Here is a 14,829-nt window from a genome sequence, read left to right as displayed (position 1 = left end):
GGTGGGAATTTTTTATTACATTTTAACCATGTAAATCGATGTAAAAATTAATTTTAAGAAAAAAATGTTTTCTACATTTTCTTGGTAAAACTAATATTTTTAGGGTTATTCGTGGTTGAAAGTAACAGTTTTTCGACGTAAAAATCGGCTTTTTTAGAGGATTTTTTGAGAATAACTCGAAAAATATGCATTTAATAAAAAAAACTAGATATCAAAATTGTATCTTTTGGTAACACAAACGAAACTGTTTTTCTACAATATTTTTACGACCAATACAAACCGAGATACGGCATGTTAAAGGTTAGCTTTTTTCGTCAAATACATAATTTGAAATAATCAAAGCCAAATAACGGGAAAACTTTGCATTTTTCCAGGAAAACTTACCTGATGTTTTTTAAAGCATACAAGAATATCTTTCAAAAAAAATAATAAAAAGTTTCTAGCATAAAAATTGAGCAACTTATGATCAAAAAAAAAATCGGCACCTGTTTTTCTCTACGAAAAAAAAACAGTGAAAACAACCCCCTAACTACCCTTGTAACTAAAGATTGGTCTTGGCCTTTCTGTAATTCCTTTTATATTTATATTATCAATACACCCAAGAAGTTTGACCTATTTAAAATGCCTAATTTTAGAAAAATTGGAGTTTAAAGAAAAATTGATTTTTGCAATTTTGCATTTTTTATCATTTTCTTCAAAATATCTCCGAAGATACTGGAGATACGAAAAAAATTATAGACTACTAAATTGTAGCTTTTTTAATAGCTAAAATTTCCTTATGCATAGATTTTCATTACAGTGAACAGTTAGCGAGATAGAGCTGTTTAAAACATCTATTTACGAGCAAACATCCCCTTATTCGAGCCCTTTAAACCCACCTTAATTAAAAATTAAGGGATCTTACGGAATTTAATTTACACAGTCTTATTACTATTCAAAAATCCTGCAAAACTATTATTGAAAAAACTTTTTATCGTCAAAAATGAAGGAGCTATGTTTATAAAACTAATTTTTTTTTTCGAAAAATTCGAATAGTCCCCTTATAGAGCATTTTCAATGTACCTATTATAATACCACAGAGCCGGTTCGTATACTAGATGACTAAAAAACTATTTGTATGTGTATTTTTATATATTTGTAAATTCGTATTTTTGTGTAAATACAGTTTTTGTAATTCTTTAATTCTACTTTTTTTGTATAGATCTATTAAATTGTCTACTTATAAAAATTGCAATGTTATTAAGGGTGCTTTTTAAGGGTTGAAATATTATGATATTATATCCTAAAGCATAAAACAATCATTATTTAACCAGTCAAAACCAAATTTTACCTATATTAAAGTTTACAATATTTTTATATAATTTTTGACAATAAGGGTAGTTTACACCCCTAAAAATAATCAACGCCCTTGAGCACGATATAGAATATGAAGTACAGGGTAAGATGATCCTAACCCCAATTTTTTATTTAAATTGATGCAAGCCGAAATCATTCTTTTAGGATAAGTAAACTTTTCATATATAGCTCCAACTAGGGTGGTTTTAAGGGTTGAAATATTGTGATATTATATCTTAAAGCACAAAACAATCATTATGTAACTAATAAGAAGCAAATGTTGACAATATTAAAGTTTAAAATGTTATTTTATAATTTTTTACAATTAGGGGTGGTTTTCACCCTTAAAAAACCAAAAGCGTACAACGGCTCAATATAGAAAATGAACTAGAGGGTAAAATGAGCCTAATCCCAAATTTTGGTACAAATCGATGCTGGACGAAAAAATTTCGAGGTTTTGCCATTTTTCCAGCTTCATTTCCTCGACTATATATGAATTTGCATATTAAATTTCTAAATTAAAGCATTTTTTTCAGATTCCAATGTAATATGGCCATGGCCAATACACGTTTCTCATCATGGATATACCACGTATTAACAATATTGGCAGTACCCGTAGAGTTGGCATTCCCTCCTAGTTTAAGGTACCCACTTCCGGTGAATATCAATAAAGTTATTCAAGTGAATTTTACATGCGACTCGGAAAACTTCAACATAACATTTTCAATGAAATCGCCTTTTAAAGGACTGCTTTTTGCCAGAGATTTTGCACAAGAATGTAAATCTGTAGGTAAGCACTAAAAATTTTTATCTATGATATACATGGCTTGTAATATTTTATCACCACATCTAAATAAACAATGACGACATACGAAGAAATAAATCGCAAATTGAGATGGGAAGGAGAGAAACTAAAAAATATAAAATCACCAGGAGAGGACAGAATACCGAATAAACTCCTAAATTAGAGAGGATCAGATCTAAAAAATTATAGAACAAAACAGAATACCACAAGAATGGTATTCTAAACAAGAGGAATTTATTTATTAAACAAATTAAAATTAATAACTAAAGTGATAACAAATAAACTGAATGAAATTATAACATTAGCAGAAGAACAACACGGTTTTAGGTTGGGAAGCTCATGCACCGACGCTATAATTATAATGAGGCAAGAGAATAGGAATAATCTCTAGGAATAATCAAATTGATTGAAAATATCTTCACGAACAACACACTAAAACTAAAAGTAGGAGAAAAACTAACTGACCCAATTGAAGGTGGGATTGGGATGAAACAATGGAACTCCCTGAGTTCTCTATTGTTCAACCTGATCATGGATCAAATAATAATAAAAGTAAACATTAAAAAAGGATTCCAAATGGGAGAAAAACAACAATCTCCTGTGCAGACGAAGTGTCTCTCATAGTGAAGATTAAGTGAAAATTTAACATGTTAATTTCCCCAAAAAGACAAAATGCATGGTTATAACAACAAACCAATCAGATAATAAAATTGTTGGAGTTCAAATATCTAGGCATCACATTATCTAGCAACGGAAAGCTCGAAACAGAAGTGGAAAATCAAGAGAATAGAGCAAACAGTCACATATTGTATGAATGAAACAATATGGAGAAAAGAATATTGGAAAAGAAATGAAAGGCATCATTTACGTAACAGCCATCATACACATAATGACATTCGCAGCAGAAGCACCACCTGACATAGACAGAACAAAAAGACAGCAGAACAGCAGAAATGAAAACCTTTAGAAAAATCGATGGTAAGACTCCATCGGAGCTGGAAATACAGATATACGATGGAGATGCAAGGTGAAAAACGTCAAGGACTGGGCAAAATGTATCACTGCTATCAAGAAGAAAACAACCTGTTAAACCAAAGAATAGAAAATGATAATGTAGATTCTGTAACCATAAATGAGCTGCAAGAAGCTACTACAAAAAATGAAAAATCTAGCATATATAGAACTTGAAAAGGGTATTGACATGGTGCCAAGGCAAAAATTATGGGAAATATTGGAGAAGAGATGTATTAATAACAAAATGATAAGGGTAATTAAGAACATTTACAATACCAGTATGAATTATGTCATCAGTCAAAAAATAACATCAAAATCATTTACTACAAACGAGAATTTGAGGCAAGAAGGAGGATTAAATTCAACGCTATTTATAATGTAGATAAAAATGTTGAAAAATATTGAGTTTATTACTAACATTTTTATTCATCACTTTTAACAATTGAGCGGCCGTGGAGTAACGGCATAATCGCTGGCCTCATACGCCAGTGCACGTGGGTTCGAGCCCTGCCAAAAACAAACCATTTTCATTTCCAATAATGACACGAGCCGTCTCACCGTGCCTCGGAGAGCACGTTAAGCCGTCGGTCCCCCTGGGCTAGTGTACATCGGCACTAGTTACTTAAAACAGGGTTAAAGATGTAAATGGCGCCGGAACTGTCCGAAAGGATCTCCCCGGCAAAAATACCATACGATATTATTATTATTAACAATTTTCCAAAATTGTAATATATTATAAACTTCTTGTCCATTGTATTACTATTAATTATTATTGCTTATCTTTTTATAGGAAACTTATCCAATAAAGTTCAAATCAGTCTACCCACTTCCGGCTGTGGTGTGAGGCTCAATTCTGCTTATAGTGAAAATGGAGCAGTACAAATGTTTTATACTGTACACCTGATTGTCCAACAAGATAGATATTTACGACAAATTAGTGACAAAGAGAGAATCGTCAGCTGTAATTTGGAGGACGATGACCTTTTGATTAGAAGCAAAGCTTTAACGAAAACTGTTAAAAACGATTTTAAAAAGGACAAGCTACACTTAAGGTAAGATTTATTGTATTGCTACGCCACTGGTAACAAAATAATTTCTACCTTCATAAAACCTAGTGAGTAAACTGTACCCAAGGAATCCCGGGTAGAAAACATTCAAAAGGTGGTTTTACATAACTAATAGAAATTTCGAAGTTTTCCCTCGCCAACCCCTTGGTAGATATTGCAATTATAATTTTAAGCAGTTAGTATCAATCTAGAAATCAACCAGTCTGGTCGGCGCATTTTAGAGTTATTACTCTCGCGTATTTAGTATCAAGTTAGAATTTGTTCAGAGAGGACGTCGCATTTATTAGTTTAGAGTTACCACTCTCACTTATTTTATATAGTTATTGTGTGTCTCGCTTACAGTTTAAACGCTACACGTTTCGCAAAGGCTTATGATTAATTAAGTTTATTAGTACTATTTATTACTACTTCCATATTGTTCATCTTCCTAAATTTTTGTTGAACATCTTCTGCCGTTTTTGTTGGCCACCTTCGAACCGGATTTTGAATGAATCTTTTGATTTAATCCCATATAAAATAATATTTTAACTCAAACATGCCACAAGAAATCATTTTAAAACCCCTTGAATGCAGATAGTTAATTAGACTTCTTACGTCTTGATCTTATGCCAGCATGGCAGTCATGTTCCCTAGTGCAGAAGATCCGAATGAACCTTCTAATTTCTAATACTCTCTGATTTCAAAAAGATGGTGCCTCATTTTAAGAATGATGTACAAAATGATTTTTAATAAATATTTTTAAATCGATGGATAGCTAGAAGATGGTTTATTGAATGGCCACCTGGTTCTCCAGATTTAAGCTCCTTAGATTTTTGGTTGTGCGATTATTTATAAGTCAAAAATCACTGATGTATTCGAACGTCGAATTGACTACTATAATCTAGCTAATAGTTGTCATTTTGAATATTTGATTTAAGGGGATGGGTACGTATTTTCGGCTGCAATGCTATTCAAATGGGGATTCATTTTTTTCGAATCCTGAGAAAACTATCAAGTATTTTTGAAAAATTTAAACGCAGAATGAAAGATTACGTTATTAGCGAGGGCCGAAAGTCCCTGAGAACTTCTATAATGTTTATTTTAATAAGTTACAGGGGTGAAAATAAAAGAGAAAATTTAGTGTGATTTGTAATTTCAAATATCTCATTCAAAATAAACTTTTTATTTATTCTAAGGGACTTTCGGCCCTCGGTAATAATTTAGTCTTTCATTGGTTTTTTCAGGATTCGAAAAAAATGAACACAATGTCGGTGGTAATATTTTCCAAATCTATCTTTATCTTACAATGCACTCAGTCGAATAGAATATTGTCAGCATATTGTCAGTCAGACAGTGACAATCAGTGACAATTTTAAATATTTGACATGGCATCGGTAATATTTTGAGTTGTTGATTAAATAATATTGATATATAGTGTATTTGATAAATAATTGATTTAAGACGTGAACTTAATAAAAAGTTATTTATTGTGTATTATTTGTGGAAGATCCAAGCAGAGAATACATCATAATATATTCTGTAATCCAAGTATTTTGTTGTTAAAGATGTTTAAAATTGTAAGCGTTCCATAGTAACAATATATTATTAAAAAATCACTTTAACACTTTTCCTCTTTTCTCGATTGAGTATTAGTTTTTGTTGTACGTATAAATTATTACAAGAGCATTCCATATTATCCAAGAACATTCAAAAGCCATCTCTTTAAGTTAATGATCACATTTTCAAGTAGAATGACATTCTAGTAATGTTTACATATCCATACCAGTGTAAATTTTACTACACGTAATTTGCCGTGTAAAGACAGAAAAAGTAGGGATAGCCGTAAAATATTTGCGAATTATGTACCGACGGCCTTATAAAATAACTTTTCGATGTCATTTGTCTTTGATTTTTTACGATTTTCCTCGTAGGGTATTATAAATGATTTCTTTGAATAATTTATTAAAAGATCTTTTATAAAAGCTATATTTATTAAAAAGAACGTTTTCGGAACAGAAATTCCATCTTCAATGCTGCTTACAAGCTATATGCTTCTAAGCAGCACTGAAGATGGAATTGTCATTCCGTGTGTGATTAAAAGTTGAAATTAATGTTTCTAAATACCATTTTAGGGTTGGTAGAATGAAAAAGGAAGGATGGTCCAAAGAACTGGATGGACAACAACTTGATGAAGAAATAGACGAAGCTTTATCAGCAGCAAGAGCATGGATGGAAATTGTGCCAGAAAACAACGAGGAGAAAACATCTGGAACTTTGCAAGTTGGGGAAACGGCTTCCTTAAGCATTAAAGCAACGCTACCAGGTAAATTTGTGTATATAAAATTAGAAATGTGCCTTCTAAAATTTTCAAGGCAAACGAACGATAAATGAAGTAGACTAGGGGGAATCTAAAATTGCATTCCACAGCCCGTCAATTTATCTAGGAAAAATTTCAATGAATTTTAATTCCTTTTACTCAAAATAGTCAAAATATAAGTATAACTAAGAGAAAATGAAGGACGGTCACTATTTCATTTTGTTTCAAAGGAAACCACCATACTGTTACGCACTTTTCTCCTTATTAGAATCTTCAAAGGCCTGTGGTTGGCTTTAAATCAAAACGAAAACCAACTGTCTTAGTAAGCAAAATTGTACGAAATAATTTATTGGTAGATGCTGTAGCGACCTCTATTTAACACAACGAGAAGTCTAATCAGAAAATCTAAAACTTCTAACATTGGAACCAGAATTCTGTAAATCTATCGTCTATTTATCTAGGTAAAATTCCATCGAATATTGCTTCCTTGTACTTAAAATATGAGTTAAACTAAGGGAAAGTGATAGACAGTTAATATTTCATTCTGTTTCAAAGGCAAACACCATATCCTCTTACGTACGTTTCACCTTATTGGAACTTTATTAATAAAAGTCATTTATAGTGGTTCTCCTATAAAACATAGCACAATAAGTACACGGATACGGATATAGATGCAAGGAAAAGTTTTAAATATTCTATCTTCTTCTTCTTTTTCAGCTTTTCCCTTTTCAGGGGTCACTGTTCTTTACTCTTCTTGGCCACTAATTTCTATCCATTCTCTCCCTTAAGTCCTCTGCAGCAGGGTCCTTCCATCTTCTCCTCGGTTGTCCTCTATCTCTCCCTCCATTAACTTCTAACAGCTCTATCCTTTGTCCAACATAGGTTTCATTTCTACGTCTAACGTGACCAAATCATTGCAATATTCTATTTATTCTTCTTAAGTTAACTTTTTCTTTACCATTTTCTTTCCATGCTGATTCTAATACTAAATAAATGTTTATTTATGCCTTCCTAGTCCCTTCATTCCTTATCATTTTTGCATTCCTTGTACCATCTTGCTTCAAATATTTCCTTTCTTTACAAATATAGCAGGCTCTATCATCCTTATCGAATATCTGTGATGTAGCTAATTTTTCTGAATATGGATACATTCATAAAACCTTAATTTTTTACTATAAATTGTTGCTCTAAACTGTTACTCTAACTTCGTTTAATTGAGGTAAAGCATAGCACAAAAACATTTTTTAACCTATCTTCTTTTTCGTCAACCATTTTCCATTCACTCCTGAATGTAGTTCTCTCCCAATTGCTTCCATCTTTCTCTATCTTGCGCTAATCTAATCCACCGTTTGCCTGTCAGTGCTCTTATGTTATCTAACCCATCTCTCTTGAGATCTTGCCATGCTTCTTGTCGTCCTTCTTGGTCTCAATTTTAGGATTCACCGTGTCCAGATGTTGTCATCATATCTGGCTATGTAACCTACCCAGCGCCATTTCATTTTTGTAATTTCTTCCACTATATCCGTGATCTTCGTTCTACGTCTTATCTCGGTGTTCCTAATCGTGTTTCTCAGAGATGTTCCAAGCATATTTCTTTCCATTGTCCTTTGCGTTATTTTTAGTTTTTTAGCAGATTTTCTGGTGAGGACTACGGTCTCCAAACCGTAGGTGTAAATTGGTATTATACATGTGTTTTCCACATTTTTCTTTAAGTTTATAGGAATGGAAGTATATAAGATATATGCTAGTTTACCGAAAGTGGCCCATGCCAGTAGTGTTCTTGTAATTCCAGCATCTTGATTTGGTTTCCCAGTTTGATGACATGGCCCAGATATACATACCTACATAATATCGTGTAAATCAATATTTTCTATGGTATGGTTAGGGTTTTATATTCTTATATTTTTCTGGGCCTGGTATTGTTATATTTAATTTACATATTGTTAATTTATATTTTATACAATCTATTTTTATTTTTTGCAGCTGGTATTGGTTGGCGTGTAGTGGATTGCCTTGCCCATGATGGACTAGGTGACTCTTCGCAAAAGCTTTTAAACGAAAACGGATGTCCAATAGATGAATTCCTGATGCCTTCTCTTCAGTACGGTCCAATAAGACCGATCGCTTTGATGCAGAACCAACAAGCAGTTACCAGGTTTCCTGCCTTTAAGTTTCCTGATAGAGATACGCTACACGTTTCTTGTGGACTACAGTTGTGTAAAGGACTATGCCCAAGGGTAATTTTTTAGTTTTAGTTTTAGGGTCGGCGTAGCTACGTGGTAATGTGCTTGGCTCGCATGCCGGTGGTCCGGAGTTCAAATCCTACCGCCGGCAAGAACAACTAGACATTTTTAAAATGTCTATAGGCCCCAGGTCGACTCAGCCTGAATAAAATGAGTACCTTGGGTAAAACCAAGGGTAATAATAGGCGGTTGAAGCGTAACACTGGCCCTGTTACCTTCCTTGTATACCGTAGGCCCTATACAGGGTGTCCCAGACTAATTTAGCCACGCTATATCTCTTAAACGAATAGAGATTTTCGAATGGGACAAAAAGTGATATATTCTACTTGTAATACACTTTAATATGGCGTACAAAAAAATCATCCCCTAAATATTCATCCCTTAGTTACAACCCCTAACTTTAATTTTTTTAATAGCACCCTGTATATTTTTTTATAGTTTTGGATGTGGTCTTTTATCGTCTATTCAACACATTTTTTGAAAATAAAATCGGTTCGTAAATAAACAAGAAACTATCAGTTTATTTTTGTTAATTGTGTGTCCCAGACTAATTTATCCAGGCTATATTTCTTAAACGAATAGAGATTTTCGAATGGGGCAAAAACTGATCTATTCCATTTGTAATACACTTTCATATAGCATAGAAAAAATTCATCCCCTAAATATTCATACCTAACTTACAGGGTGCTATTAAAAAAAATAAAGTTAGGGGTTGTAACTAAGGGATGAATATTTAGGGGATAATCTTTTTTCTACGCCATATTAAAGTGTATTACGAATGTAATAGATCAGTTTTTGTCCCATTCGAAAATCTCTATTGGTTTAAGAAATATAGCCTGGATAAATTAGTCTGGGACACATAATTAACAAAACTAAACTGATATTTTCTTGGTTATTTACGAACCGATTTTATTTTCAAAAAATATGTTGAATAGACGATAGAAGACCACATCCAAAACTATAAAAAAATATACAGGGTGCTATTAAAAAAATTAAACTTAGGGGTTGTAACTAAGGGATGAATATTTAGGGGATGATTTTTTTCTACGCCATATTAAAGTGTATTACAAGTAGAACAGACCACTTTTTGTACCATTCAAAAATCCCTATTCATTTAAGAGATATAGCGTGGCTAAATTAGTCTGGGACACCCTGTATATAGGGTGAGGCAGATAACTGGCCTATTAGAAATATCTCGAGAACTAAAGGCAACAGAATCATGAAAATTGGAATAAAGGGGTTTTGAGGGAGGGATGATCTATTAAATGAAAATATCTTCATCTCTTTGCAACTTCCGGTTATACCGGAAGTTGCTTATAAGTTGGTTTTTTTAAATGGGACACCCTGTATATTTTTACATTTTTGAATTCTCCTCAATATCTTCTTTCTTAAAATATGAGATTTTGTAATATTATACAGGGTATTTTAAAAGATATTTACGTTTTTTTATTAATTTCGTAGCAACATTCACACCCTGTAGAATTGTAATAGTTTGACATTAAAAACTCTGCTTACGTTCAAGTGATTTTCAATATAGTCTATTATCGTTAAGAATCATTAGTATAGCTAATTTTGAAATATTAGTATACAGGGTTGGTCGAAACTCGGAATGAATATTTTCTGAGTTTTCTTAAATAGAACACCCTGTATTTTAGTATTGTAATGAAATGATATTTCATAGTACTTTTTTATTTTATAAGTATTCCCTATACCTAACTGCTTTAATTTGTGAGTTATTGGTGATTCAAGCTCAACATTAATTGCAACAAAAAATACGTAAAATTTTATTAGGTTGGCCATGAAAATATTCAACCACAAACAATTTTTCAGAAATAAATACATATTAATCCAGACCGATCCTTAAAATTACCAATAATGGTTTAGCTATCAAAATAGCTACGTAGTTAAGATTGTTGGTGCGACTAACAATTAAGCACAAATTAAAGCAGTTAGGTATAGGGAATGCTTAAGAAATAAAAAAGTACCATAAAATATCATTTCATTACAATACTAAAATACAGGGTGTTCCATTTAAGAAAACTCAGAAAATACTCATTCCGAGTTTCGACCAACCCTGTATACTATAATTAAAAATTTAGCTATACTAATGATTCTTAATAATAGTAGACTATATTAAAAATCATTTGAACCTAAGTAGAGTTTTAGTTGACGAACTACTACAATTCTACAGGGTGTGAATATTGCTACGAAATTAACAAACGTAATTATCTTTTAAAATACCCTGTATAACATTACAAATCCTCATATTTTAAGAAAGAAGACATCGAAGAGAATCCAAAAATGTAAAAATATACAGCGTGTCCCATTTAAAAAAACGAAGTTATAAGCAACTTCCGGTATAACCGGAAGTTGCAAATAGATGAAAATATTTTCATTTAATAGATCATCCTTCAAAACCCCTGTATTCCAATTTTCATGATTCTGTTGCTTTTAGTTCTCGAGATATTTCTAATAGGCCAGTTATCTGCCTCACCCTGTATAGCAGCCTCCCAAAGCCACACCGGCATAAAACGGGAGACTATTATTATATAGTTTTAGTTATTATTATTACCATAATTATTTAGTGAAAACATATCAGGGTATTGATGCAATCCCATTTCAGTTCTTTCCTACTGTAATGTAATTTATTAGCGTTTTTTGTTTGTTGAAGTATTAATACTGCATTACCTATATAATATCACAAATATTTCGATCGGATTGTTTACGAGATACAAATTGATATTCATTATAGAAAATACATCCAAAAATTATATGAGGGCTGTAATTCAGTTTTTGTTAGCTGAATGGACATTTATACAAAAACGAAACATGTATCTGGTCATCATAATAATTATTCTTATTTGGCTGTGTATAAAATTTCGACAAGAAAGAGAATCCACTAATGACTTGATTCGTCCTGATTTGGTGTATAATTAAAGCGAGTTAAGCCGGCCACTCACGGTACTGCGGTGTCGTTCGACAAAATCGTCGTTGATATCAATTCTGCAGTACTGCAGCAGACAGATCAGTCTCGCTTTGTGGTCAAATTGTTGAATGCACGGTCACACACGATCAAAATTTTTAACAATTAGTCGAATTCGACAAAACTGAACGACGCCGCAGAATCGTGAGTGGCCGGCTTTAATTTTTTCAGATGTTGAATCTTGAAGCATAGGAACTATTTATTTTCTAATTGTCTAATTCATAATCAGCCTGAGTGGCCGGCTTTAATTTTTTCAGATGTTGAATATCAGCATAGGAACTATTTATTTTCTAATTGTCTAATTCATAGTCATAGTCATCAAATATAGTTGCTGTTCTGCTCATTCCACTACTACTTACTGATAAGAGAACAATTTGCGTCCGGCTTTACTATTACATACAGCACTTTACAAGATTATACAATGGAAGCATCAGTAATATCCCAAGTAATGCCCAAAGTAATGTATGTCGCAACCTTTGGTATAAAAAGTAATTATGACCGTATTCTTTATTAACAATATTGCTTGTCTTGGTTTTTAAAGAACCTAGTATTCAATCTGAGCGATATTTAAATATCTTAAAACGCTTACGTGTCAGCAGCAAGAACAAGCGTCTCGAATAGCTCACAATTGATATCTTCTCCATGACAAACAATTTAGAAATCTAGAAGAATTATTAATAGGTACACAGTCATGAAAAAAGAAAGATATTATCTACTTTGATTAGAAGCACTGGCGAAGCGTCCATGTAACCACTGTTACCATTGGTAACAGCATTGATTAAAAACACCCAATGGTAACAGTTAAAAATCTTGCAAATAAATATTTTATGACGATGAATAATTCCATTTACCTATATTTTTACCATATATACATATACATATATATATCTAAAGGGTTGTCTACAGCTAATGCCGTTTCCCTTCCGTCAGCCAGGACTTCCATTTTTTTCGATCTTCTCAGTCTCCGTCTTCCAATCCTTTCTTAGACATGGCTTCGTCGACTTCATTTTTAAAAGATCTTCTCGATCGTCCTCTGCTTCTCGTTCCTCTTGGGCTCCATTCTGCAACCTTGTTTATCCAAGTGTTTTCTGCTCTGCGTACGTGGCCGTACCATTTCAGTCTTCTCTCGTCTATATATTTCAGGGCATATTTTTCCACTTGCACTCTTCTCCTTATCTCCTCATTTGTTATTCTGTCTCTTTTGGTGAGACCACAGCATCTTCTCCAGTATTCCATTTCGGTTGCCAGAATGCTTTTTTGGGTTTTTTTGTTTATGACCCAAATTTCTGCGTCATATGTCATGATGCTTCTTGCTATTGTTTGGTATATCATTCTTTTTGTTTTTCCCTTGATGTTCTTATTCCAGATTACATTATGGAGTTGTCTAATGCAAGATCTTGTGTGTCCCAATCTACTTTTTATTTCTGCTTCTGTTGTTCCGTTTTTCGACATTATAAAGCCCAAATATTTAAAATTCTTCGTTCCTTTTATTTCAACTTGTTCTTCTACTTCTAAGTTTTTTACGTCTTCTTCCAATATTACTAAGTATTCCGTTTTCTTCATATTTATTTCCAGGCCCACCTTTTTGTATTCCTCTTTTAGTTTTCTTACCATGTAACTGATATCCTCTTCATCTTGAGCCATCATCACCTGATCGTCTGCTAAACACAATGTGTAGAGATAATCGTCCCTTATCGGTATTCCCATACCCCTACACTTTGTCTTCCAAGTTGTTAGTGCGTGTTCTAAAAATATTTTAAATAGAGTCGGTGACGTTGGGCATCCCTGTAGTAATCCTTTTGTTGTTTTGAAGTTAGCAACTACCTTGTTTCCGATTTTTATATTTACTTCATTTCCACTGTACATGTTTTTGATTGCTTGTGTTAGGTTAGGTGGTATCCCTATTTTAGTCATTGCTTTGTACAGTTCTTTCCTAGGCACGGTGTAGTATGCCTTCCTAAGGTCTATAAACGCCATGTGTACATCTTTGTTCTTAGCTCCTTTTTTCTCTATTGTCTGTTGTATTGTATGGATATGATCTAGACATGATTTCCCTGCTGTGAAACCTGCTTGTTCTTCTCTGATTTTACCTTCTATATTTTTCTCTATTTTGTTCCTGAGGATCCTGCCATACAGTCTTCCCATTGTAGCGATGACGCTTATCCCCCTGTAATTTTCGCAATCTTTTCTGTTACCTTTTTTGTATATCGATGTTATGTAGGCTTCCTGCCATTGTTTAGGGATGTGCTCTCCATTTATTGCTCTTTCCATGATTCGGCATATCATTCTTCTTAATTTCTCTGTTTCGTATTTGATTAGTTCCGGCACAATTCCTCCTGGTCCTCCAGCTTTATTGCTCTTCATGGAATTTATTGCTTGTTCATCTCTTTGTCTGTTATGACTATTTTTTCTTCCTCTGTGGTCATTATTTTTTGTTCGTCTCCATCGATGCTGAATTCTGGTCTTTGCTCTATCAGTAGATTTTTATAGTGGTTCTCCCACTCGTCGTCTTGTATGTATTGTATAAAAGTTTTCTCTTTCCTGTTAGTTCGTAATGATTTCACAATTTTCCAGGCTTCTGAACTTCTTGTTCCTCCCATATTCTGTTCTATACTTCTACATGACCTTTCCCATTATTCATTTTTTTCTTTCGTTGTAGTAGCCCTAACTTCTCTGTTCTTATCTCTATATTTACGGAGGTCTTGTGGATCTTTTGTGCTTAGGTATTTATGGTATAGTTCTTTTTTTTTTCTTTTATTTTCTCTAAGGTGTCTTCGTGGAATTCCCATTTGTAATTTTTATCTCTTGTATTTTCTATTTCTCCTAGCGCTTCCAGACCTGCTTGTATTATGCTTTCTCTTATGTGTTCGTATGTACTGTTGATATTCTCCTAAAAACGAAATTCCACTAGCTTCTGATCTAATCTTCTTTGGTACAAGTTTCTTATGGAGTCGTCCTGAAGTAAGTGTATCTTCAGTCTTTTTTCTGTTGGTAATTCTTTAGGTGGTTCTTGGTTACTCTGTGCACTTTGGTGTACCTATGGTAGTTCTAATCTTGCTATCAGTAGTCTATGGTCGCTGTCGCAT

At 33.0% G+C, this 14,829-nt stretch overlaps 1 protein-coding gene across 3 annotated transcripts in view; it reads left to right on the top strand.

Annotated features, from left to right (window-relative positions):
• Positions 1-14,829, top strand: part of LOC114333790 (cuticlin-3) — a 111,275-nt gene that overhangs the window by 81,070 nt on the left and 15,376 nt on the right. For all 3 annotated transcript variants that reach the window (XM_028283795.2, XM_050653981.1, XM_050653980.1), the window contains exons 2-5: positions 1,872-2,125; positions 3,945-4,206; positions 6,333-6,523; positions 8,501-8,754. In XM_028283795.2, coding sequence (XP_028139596.1) covers positions 1,885-2,125; positions 3,945-4,206; positions 6,333-6,523; positions 8,501-8,754 — 948 coding nt within the window. In that variant the 5' untranslated portion in view covers positions 1,872-1,884. The remainder of the gene's footprint in view (positions 1-1,871; positions 2,126-3,944; positions 4,207-6,332; positions 6,524-8,500; positions 8,755-14,829) is intronic.

Source organism: Diabrotica virgifera, chromosome 6, assembly GCF_917563875.1.
Source record: "Diabrotica virgifera virgifera chromosome 6, PGI_DIABVI_V3a".
NCBI classification, from domain to species: domain Eukaryota; kingdom Metazoa; phylum Arthropoda; class Insecta; order Coleoptera; family Chrysomelidae; genus Diabrotica; species Diabrotica virgifera.
The sequence above is the reverse complement of the archived record's forward strand: the minus strand, read 5'-3'. Positions and strand labels throughout refer to the sequence as shown.